Source organism: Puntigrus tetrazona, chromosome 19 (genome assembly GCF_018831695.1).
Source record: "Puntigrus tetrazona isolate hp1 chromosome 19, ASM1883169v1, whole genome shotgun sequence".
Classification (NCBI taxonomy): domain Eukaryota; kingdom Metazoa; phylum Chordata; class Actinopteri; order Cypriniformes; family Cyprinidae; genus Puntigrus; species Puntigrus tetrazona.
The window spans coordinates 15,589,259-15,599,821 of record NC_056717.1 but is presented as its reverse complement, the minus strand read 5'-3'; the positions used below and the strand labels follow the sequence as shown (position 1 = coordinate 15,599,821).

Genomic DNA, 10,563 nt, shown 5'->3' with positions numbered 1-10,563 from the left:
ATTTAAAAAAATGTACTTGTTTTTTTTTTTTTTACAAACTGTTTGTGTGTATTCAAGTTATTTTAGATAGCTTTTTAGATAGTGGTTACATCAGAATAACATAATAGTCATAATAATCATCATAACAATCATAATAAATCAACTAAAAAAATTAATTTAAAAAAATTCTATTAACTTGCCACATGTATTTTTTAGATTTCTCAGCTTCATCATCTCAGACATTCTCATCTGTCACTGACCCATATACATTTAATATAAATTGCAAAGACACTTATAACTTCATATGCAGTATTTCACTTTACTAATATGTTCCCCTAAGGACCAATACTGCATTATTAAACGCCGATCTACCGACCAAAACGCAGATATTATTTGTATAAAATACGTCTTGTAATTTCAATAGCATATTTCTAAATCCACAGACTCTCCACGTCTAACATTAGTTTTACCTTCGGATTAGATTACGCATCCTATGTCACAAGATACTTCCTGTGAAGCGTTCAGAGAATCCGAGCTGATGGAGATTAAACTCATTTGTTACATGCTTTTCCTCTATAGCATGCCAATAAATGCTAATAGCAGGGTCTGTTCTTTTTCAGGTCATAAATGTAAGTGAATTACTTTGCGCCTGAAGTCTTCCCTCTGCCATCTCAGACTGCACACACTCACAGTCAGTAATTAACTACTGTTTTTACTGGCTTTACTCTTGTTTTTGCTCGTTATTCCCTCGAGAACATAGAATACATAATATCCTGTTTGTGCCTAAAATTTGCTGTCTTTCATAAAAATAGTCTGTTGTCATGACGACTTGGGTTAACAGAACTGAAACATCTTCGTTGCAAGGTTGTTTACAAAGCAAAAACTTTGTGTACGTACTCGGCGAAGCGCTTTTGCAGAAGTGTTTGTAAATGACCGTAAGTACGGGGGTGAAATCGCTACATGCGGTTGCGTATCGAGGCACGCGGCAAAAAAGCAGTGCAAATGCTGCTCTCCATACTGCTTTGCTCGTGTATATACAGTAAAAAAAATACAAGTGTTATTACACAAGACCGTATCACGGCTCCACCGAGGGACCCGTATCTCACGGCTAAAAACGTTTATTTCGCCTTAGATGTATCAGGTCCAACTGGCCTCACAATAGACCCTCACTCACCCCTCATACATTGAGATTCAGTTTCTTTTCCCAGCTCAAGTCTCTCCCGCTAGTGTCAATCACAGCCTTTATTGGTGGAAGCGGACCTGACACCCCGGACCTCATGTGAAACCATGGCCGACAGGAGGCAATAAGCCGGAGAATAGCAGCCATCTCAAAGTAGTCCTCCATTTAGCAAGTGCTTTTTTTGCTCTCTTTGCTCCAGTCCTGCATTAAAGATAGAGAAGAGAAATCAATAGAGGTTCACAGCATTAGATAAAAGTCGCGGACTTGAGAAGCAGCCGCGTTAGATGTGGTAAATTAAACCAATCAGAAATTTCCAGAGGCCCTCGGCACATAGAACAGTGCTATCTCACATCTGTCCATCTCACTGGCCCGTCTCTGCTTTGTTTGTTCTTCATGTAGTTTCGGCCTGACACTTCATTTGTTGATCTATCTGTGATGATGTGCTTTATACTCTGAGTCAAACCCTCTTCATCGTGTTTAGAGTAGGGAAAGATGTTTTTTAGCCGTGGGATATGTTCTTGGTTAAAAAGCTGCATTCGGGGCTAAAAGAAACGGAGAAATTGCACGGACCATGAAAAGATTCTAAACATGATTTTGTTTCAATGGACAGAAAATGATAAATCTCAACAAACACAGGCTTGGGGAGAATTTTTCCAGCGGAAAACAACTCTTGAATTGCACGCTTGAACTGAAACACTGTTTTTCTGCACCGGCTTCGGCGATTATTTATTTTAAATGAAAAGAGAAAATGTTCATCATACGCATTTTTGTGGAGCTATAATCTGTGATTGCCAGGTGAGATGGTGATATAGAGTAGAAAAAGCGATCGTCTTTGATGATTAGTTCATTTAAATCTGCCTTGTCGCATATTTATGAAAACAGATGGGGAATGTGAAGAAAAACAGCATGAAAAATAAAACAAAAACACAATTAACAACCGCACAGGCAAAAATTCCCTGTAGGTACAAACATTAAGGGTTTCATATGCAGAATTTTAAATATTTTGTCCTTCTGGGCGCTCTTCTTCGTCTGATCATTTTGTTTCATTTTGAAAAGCCTGTTCCTAATCCTACATGGCATGGATAACAGAAAAGCTGGGATAACAGCAGCCGTTTTAAAGACTTCCCTTGGGGGTGGATTTTGACAATTCCCACCACTTTGTAATTTTATTGATAATGAAGAGGATGGCGAGGAAGGGACTTTTGATTTTTGCCAGAAAAGCTAGTTAAGGACAATCAATAGTACATCATTGGGAGAGTTTTGTGATAAAAGCCCTCGGTTACCCTGGCAATCCATCACTTGGCCATACAGATAGGTCAAACGAAATTATATTGCGCTTATCTCTCTACACCAGAAGAGTAACAGAGACGCCGATCAATAGGCTTATATATTGTTCTACTTGTGTTGTAATGGAAATGATGTATCGCTGATTTAGAGCCCTTTGGCCGCTATACACCAGCGATACTGGTCAGATGTGAATGTTGTCTGATCCCTTGAGAGCAGCTCAATATCATGATAGACACATAACTGAAGTTTACTGTGTTAGGTTTATATGGCACCACACCGCAGATCACGAAATAAGTACCATATCTCATTTTTTGATCCTTATGAAGTCGGTTTCGTATCAGATGTGAAGTTAGGCTAAAAGTAACCAGAAAAAAGAGCAGGTTGAACGGGGCTCCGTCGTTCTGTGATATCCTAGTGGTCGCCTAATGCAATAAGCTTACACAGAGCAGCCCTCCTGCATCTCTCCAGGACTTCTGCTGGGGTTTACACGCGCATTTGCAGCAGAAAATCAGCGAACGCCCGTTTCAGTTCAGCTCCCACACGAAGACACGCACCTTACGGGACTCTGGATTCCGCAGGAACGCGCATAGTTTTGAAACGGATGAACTATGGAGGATGCGTCCTCGGCGTGAGCGAAGAGCGGACGGACCGTCCGAGAACAGAACAGAACGAACGGTGTTTGCTGCCAACATACTCTAAACAGTGTGCGAATAATTCTACTGCGTTCTTGACGTTCCTCGTGCAACTCTGGCGATTTCAAACGCGTTCTACGCCGGCTCCTCTCATGAAACCGAATAGTTTTTTTTCCGTAATACAACATTTAAAACGTGAAAACTTTTAAAACACTTTTTTTGTGATATACTTGCTGTGCGTACATGTATTGAAAGCCACAAATTGTGGCGGTGCTTATGTTTGGTCGACGTACCGTCCCATACAAATCCTAACGGAAAGAGTTCAAGCAGCCTACTGTTGCTATGGTGACCTCCTCAGGCGAACGCGACCGTTTGCTGGCGTCTATTTAGTACACTANNAAAAAACCCGTCAATTTTATTTTAACTTCCTTCCTTCCTTTAAGCTTTAATCGGACTAACCAAACCCTTCGAATAACAGCCAACTATTTACCGAGGCAACTGCTCTTATAATAGGTTAGCTAGATTCACGCCTGTCAGAACAAACTTTTCTTGCGTAGATACAAAAATCAAACAAAACTTATTTGATGGAAAGCTATGCTTAAACCGGAATCAATACACGTCGAAAGAGCACTGTTTTAAAGGTGCTTGAATGTAACTCATGCTGTCGTTTATTTGAAAAGAAGGCGTGTGAGCGTGACAAGACTGGTTTTCCGTACTTACGGTGATGTTTAACAAACTACGGATGGACTTTAAGCCATGTGAAGTGCCACCAGAGCTGTAGACGCACTTGTTTGCGTCCAGTTTGTGGTGCTACGTGAACAGAGAGCAAAAGGGGGAAAAGTGAGGAAGTGAAACGGGCTAATTACTCAGTCCATCCCTCATTTCCATATCCAGGGAGAGTGTCTACTGGCTCGCGGCCAATCCCTCATGCAGCGCAACGTAATACATGACCCTCTATCATTATAACGCCGACATGCGCAATCTGCACAACGGTAACAACATCTAATATCTCTTATTCACTGACCCCGGGACTGTACGGGACTGCCTGCGTCCGATGTTTCTGCAGAACGGAGCGCCGACGCGAAGCGCAGAGACATGTCCCGAAGAAAGCAAGCAAAACCTCAGCATCTCAGATCGGACGAAGAAGGAGCACAGTCGGACAAAAGTCCGGATAACGGTATGTGAATTCAAATACGACTCTTTCATTCGGCTCTTTAGGTACAAGTTTCTTTTGTCAGGATTTCGCGATGTTTTATGGGTCTTTTCTAGCGGTGATGAAAACGCGCTGTGGGATGCATGGCATAGAACGGACACTTTGAACACATTACATGTTAGAGTAAAAAGAACTCGATTTAGTAAGCAGATGTAAGTTTATACCTCGCTGCGTTCAATTCAAGCGGACTGGATGCAACTCGAGACAAAGTTTTACACCCTTAAAAAAAATAATAAAGGTTCTCCGATGGCTCTTGCGTTCAACAGAACTGTATATGGAGAGCATTTGGAGATGAAAAAGTTCTTAATGTCAGGTTTGCGTGTGTTTTAAAAGCACCGGCGTATAGATGTTCTCTAAAGAATCAAATACAAAGTTACATGTGAAGATTTCCTTGTAAAATTCTATTCGAACCTTTATTTTTAAGAGTGCATCGTAAAACACGCGTAAAGTGCGTTTATACTCCTAGCACGTTACACATACAAATATGTGCTTTCGGGATTTTCGCGTTAAACGTTCATTGTGTGTCATTTGACAAAAAAGCCAACCACCTTTTTTTTCTAAATAACGAAGCCGTAATTTCTAGTGTCTTTTCAGTAGGCTATTCTAGCTTCTTGCTAAGAATTTCTGTTAAATGCATTAAAAGTAATTCAGCATTTAAGGGCATTACAATGTTCTCAGCGATTTCATTAGCTTAATTAGAGACGGTACACGTAGGCCTATAGGCCATATTTATTTATTTTTGTTTCATATAGGCTAGCCTGTTTTTTTTTGTTTTTTGTTTTTTTTTAAGAAAATTGATTTAGCTAACATGATTTAAAATGAATTAATTAGGCTATAATCGGTAACGGCAGATTAGAGGCTGTGCATCTATTCGTGCTTTTGATAAAGCACTAAAATAAAGAACTACAAAAGTGTCCCATTGCAAGACCCAAACAAAACCTCCAACATTCGTCTGTTTGCGTGAGAATAATTCCTTTTGTCATGGTAATGAAGTTACTTACGTGCCCACATGAAAAATCCTCACACTTGGTTTGGTGTCGAAGTTGTGTCTTCATTTAAATCGCGTTAAAGTATTTACTGCGACACAAAGATCGACTTAAAAGAAGAGAATCAGAGTATGGTTTGAAAACAGACACTGAAAGACGTTTATTGTCCTTCAGATCATTTTTAATCAGATGAATTCATTATAATCAGGCCTGAACTCTTAGAAGAATAATTAAAGGATTCAAATGAAAACCTGCTGCAACAATATTTAAGTAAAAATAATTAATCTTTGTTCAATCTTGAACCCTTACATAAAGTAAGGGTTTCCTTTTTTTTTTTTTTTTTTTACATTCAATCAAATAAAATGACTGCTTTAGTCAACAGCTTTTTTGAAACCTCTCAACAAATTAGTTTTTTTTTTAGAAAATAAAACATCTGCTCAAGCATTCTACGTAAAATATGTCCAATGAGTGCAGAAATTTAAGAGAAAGTTTGAACACAACGTGTATTTCAATACTACTAACAAACAAAGTAACTTGGGAGCTAACACCATCTTTAATTTGTATCTGTTAAAGACTAATTGGCTTATTGTTTTCTAATTGAATTGATGATAAATTATGCTTCTATTTTAAATTAATAAAAAAAATTAAAAATAAATAATAATCATTCGACATCAAATTTTTATCCATGTATGCAATATGTACTTAGCTGATTGTTTTCTCTCTTTTTGTCGACGTCAGCACAATCATTTTGACTTTCGTGTTTGCCCTTGTACATCTTTCAGTTCGCCTTCATATGCCATTCATCAGGCCTCTACAGTAACGACTGTCTAATAGCATTTTAGCTTTCTAGTTTCGGGCCTGAGAAATTTATTCTTACGTGGTAACCTTTGTCTGTCTCATGTCGAAATGATCCAGCTAGCTACCAAAACCACGGTTACCAGCTGAGCACCCTAGGAATCTCACAAGTTTTTTAATCTTTGCAGTGGCTCATGCTGCAGGGCCTCACATAATGTCTTTTTTTTCTAATTTAAGAATTTGTTATATCTGTCTCATGAACGCAGTTTTGTCCGTCTTTTCACTAGGGACGCCGAAGCATTTTTTTTTTTGTAATTCTATTTAGGCTGTTTAGTAAATGCCTATATTTATGTGAACTAATCTGTGAGCATTTTGAGATTTGCAGCACAGCCTTAAGTTAATTGGTCGCCTCACTAGATCGGTTTCAGTTAGCTCTCACCTTTCGGTGTTAAGGGTTTTCAGACCACCCACACAGTTACTGGAATTAGACGAGCAAATGACCCACATTGTAACTACTCTGAGGAAGGCTCACAAAAACTGAGAAGAAACACAACAACACCTGACCACAAAATTTTTCCAGATATTCTGTTACCCTCTCTCCACTCATTTCGCTTTCTCACTGTCACTTTTTCAGAATTTTTTATCCAGCAATATTCCTTTTCATAAACATATTCAGTGTGGCTACATCAGGGGGATAAAAGGCGTGATAAAGAAACATACAGTGAATACATTTTCCACTGCATTTTATATTACTATTGAATATGCTAAAATGATAAATACAAAAAGGAAAGAGTAGAAATTAAAAAAAGAAAAGAGAAAACGCACACGCTCGCGCACACACACACACACACACACACACACACACACATAAATACAAACAGACAGAAAATATAAGGAAGTAATGGCTTACTTTTTTTCAGTTTGGAATCATAAACTTTGCCATCTGACTAAGCTTATTATGTGTAAATCTATTTGCGTTTACTTTCCTCAGAAAAATTCTGACAAGTGCATAAATTACCCAAACCCAACCCCTTAAGCGCTCATCGGTGAGCCAATGACCTATAACAGTTTGTTGATGTAACCTGGGTCTTTTATATGTAATCTAAATGCAAATATCAGAATAAAACATCTTATTAAATGCTGCTCATTTATTTTATGACAAATAATCATTTTTGGCTTCTGTGATAATTACAATTTAGTTTGAAATAAAAAATTTTTTAAGCTGCGTATTCTTGTTTAATAACAATAACCTTTACATTTTTATAATGTCCTTGTTATTATAAAACTTACTTATTCGATGAGAAAAAAGCAGATTTATTTAAAGATGAATACACTGTAAAGACTTTGACTTCTAGTGAAACACACAGATTGTTTCTTCTTTTCTCATGATCAAATATGACATGATTGAAAACAATTTGAATTAAATTGTGCTTTTTACACATTTAAAAGATGAAACAATTTTGTCAAGGTTGTACACCTTTAGCAATGAGAGATAACTGTTTCACTCAACAATGTCAAGTGGAGAGGAATTAGTTCTTCAAATTCATCAGGAAATAAGAGTGTTTGATAGCAATGGAGAGTTCAGATTAGTCAATCAAAGACTCAATTTGCCCTCAACTGACAGTGCAGCTGTGAATTGTATAAAAACATTGGAAATCAATATCCCCTATAGAATTTCATTAAGCTCCCGTATATTCAATAGATAGGTCGCATAATTTGATGGATTGTGCAAAGAAAATTATCGTCTGAGTCTTTGGAGCATGAGCACAAAGAGGCTGACTTTCAGTAATTGGTAAAGTGGTACAATTGATTTAGTTTATCTATATTGTTCACTCCTCCAAGAATAGCTGTGAAAAATCTATCATCTCAGAAATTTCTATTCACACGCTTTCTCTCTGTGTCTTTATCTTCCAGCGCTTCTGTTGAGGGAAGGCGATGAGGAGGACAGCGGCACGGAGAGCCGCAGTGGAGGCGAAGAGACGCACGTGTGTGAGAGGTGCTGTGCTGAATTCTTCAAGTGGTCCGAAATGCTGGAGCACCAGCAGAAGTGCACGGAAGACCCCCCTGTGTTGATAGTAAAGGACAATGAAGAGAAGGCCATTTCTCGAGGATCGCCGACAGAGTCCCTCTTGAGTGCCCACAGTGACTCAGCAGAAATGGAGGTCAGTGAGCTCAACTCTGAGCTGGCTGAGAAAGTTGACGAGATGCCTGAGGAAACGCACATCATCGACCTGAATGAACAAATGGATATAAGTTTGCCCGAGCATAAAACATCAAACCTCAGCCCTCTACCACTTGACAATGAAGACACCACCTCTTCGCCTGCACCACCTATAACCAATCACTATGACATGCCCAGCACCAATGTGACCCTGGAGATTCTTCACAGCACCCGAGTGGCCGTTGCTCAGTTTTCTCAGAGCATTCACTGTGCAGGGTCTGCAGGCAAGCTGAACTCAGCTGCGATACCCATGATTCTGGAGCAGTTGATGGCGCTGCAGCAACAGCAGGTTCAGCAATTACAGCTCATTGAGCAGATCCGCAGCCAGGTCGCTGTAATGAATAGGCAGCCTACGCAAGCCGCCCTTAATCCTGCCTCAAAAAGCCTGCCCTCTGACTCTAACACTTACAATTTCCAGGGCATCGCTCCACCCCCTGTACTTCCATTATCTGGGGTCATGCCCTCTGCAGTGAATGGGCAGGCTTCTGTATCCCAGGCATCTATGCTTGCGAGGCCACCATTGCTGTCTTCCCAGCCAAGCAGTGGACAAATCAGCTCTAGGGCACTGGAGAGTGCCCCTGCTTCCGTAAGTTCCAGCCCTCATCTCTTCAGCTACAGCGGGGCTTCCCCTCTCTTGCCCACCTGTAGCGGATCGCATTCTAGTGTTAGTAACACCCAGTCCATAAGCACTCCCAGCCCACTATCAGCTGGCCAGAGTAGCCTCCTTAGCCCTTCTGCCAACCTACCATTACTACCTCAAAGCCCTCCCAATGGAGTCATATTTCCCAATCCACTGGCCAGTATCGCAGCCACTGCCAGTGCATTAGACCCACTTGCTGCTATGATGAAGTACCGCAAGGGCAAACTGCCTAGCGTCTCAATGTTTGACAGCAAGCCCAGTTCCGAGGACCCGTTCTTTAAGCACAAGTGTAGGTTCTGCGCTAAAGTGTTCGGCAGTGACAGCGCCTTGCAGATCCACTTGCGCTCGCACACAGGCGAAAGACCTTTCAAATGCAACATTTGTGGCAACCGTTTCTCTACAAAGGGAAACCTCAAAGTCCACTTCCAAAGGCACAAGGAGAAGTACCCTCATGTTCAGATGAACCCGTACCCGNNCGCCTTGCAGATCCACTTGCGCTCGCACACAGGCGAAAGACCTTTCAAATGCAACATTTGTGGTAACCGTTTCTCTACAAAGGGAAACCTCAAAGTCCACTTCCAAAGGCACAAGGAGAAGTACCCTCATGTTCAGATGAACCCGTACCCAGTCCCAGAATATCTTGACAATATCCCTACCAGTTCCGGGATCCCCTATGGGATGTCTTTTCCTCCGGAGAAGGCGGGACCTACTTGGTTAGACAGCAAGCCTGTTCTTCCTACAGTGCCGTCCTCAGTGGGTCTGCAGTTGCCGCCCACAGTACCAGTTATTGAAAGCTTAAGTGATTCATTTACAAGCACACCCTCTGAAAGATCTCCACACAGGCCGTCGCCAGCCAGAGGTGAACTTGCACCATCATCGCCCAATCCCACTGGAACTGAGACAGATATGTCCACCATCGAGGCCTCCCCTAAATCAAACAGAGAAGGAGAGATCACACATAGCTTCAACACAGAAGAAGTGCATCTGCCATCAAACAGTATGACTAGAAACGCTAGCAACCCCAACATCCTGCTTCCGCATCCCACGTCTACAGAAAAATCTGTTAAGGTAAATGTAACTGAGTCCACTGAGGATCTTTCAGCTGATAATAAATCATCTTCTCCTCCACTCATTTTGGATCAGTTCAAGGCCAAGTTCCCATTTGGTGGTCTCCAAGAGTCTATGCAAACATCTGAGACATCAAAGCTCCAACAGCTTGTGGAAAACATTGACAAAAAGATGATGGAGCCCAATCAGTGTGTTATCTGTCACCGCGTACTAAGCTGTCAGAGCGCGCTGAAGATGCACTACCGCATCCATACAGGGGAGAGGCCATTTAAATGCAAGGTTTGCGGACGGGCATTCACCACAAAGGGTAACTTAAAGACACACTTTGGTGTTCACCGTGCAAAGCCTCCTCTTCGGATTCAGCATTCATGCCCGATCTGTCAGAAAAAGTTCACAAATGCAGTTGTGTTACAGCAGCACATACGCATGCACATGGGTGGGCAGATTCCAAACACTCCTCTGGCAGAAGCCATCTATGAGAAAGATACAGATATGGAGAGTTTTGACAGCATGAGCACTTATGATGATGACTGTCTTGATGATATTTCATTTGAAGAAGAAG

At 40.9% G+C, this 10,563-nt stretch overlaps 2 protein-coding genes across 2 annotated transcripts in view; both read left to right on the top strand.

Moving 5' to 3' along the window:
* Positions 1-1,167, top strand: part of LOC122323318 (histone-lysine N-methyltransferase SETDB1-A-like) — a 5,437-nt gene extending 4,270 nt beyond the window's left edge. Inside the window, exon 7 of the mRNA XM_043217066.1 lies at positions 1,112-1,167. Coding sequence (XP_043073001.1) covers positions 1,112-1,167 — 56 coding nt within the window. The remainder of the gene's footprint in view (positions 1-1,111) is intronic.
* Positions 1,168-3,538: 2,371 nt separating this feature from the next.
* Positions 3,539-10,563, top strand: part of LOC122323317 (sal-like protein 3) — a 7,293-nt gene continuing 268 nt past the window's right edge. The window contains exons 1-3 of the mRNA XM_043217064.1: positions 3,539-4,255; positions 7,987-9,288; positions 9,442-10,563. Coding sequence (XP_043072999.1) covers positions 4,174-4,255; positions 7,987-9,288; positions 9,442-10,563 — 2,506 coding nt within the window. The 5' untranslated portion in view covers positions 3,539-4,173. The remainder of the gene's footprint in view (positions 4,256-7,986; positions 9,289-9,441) is intronic.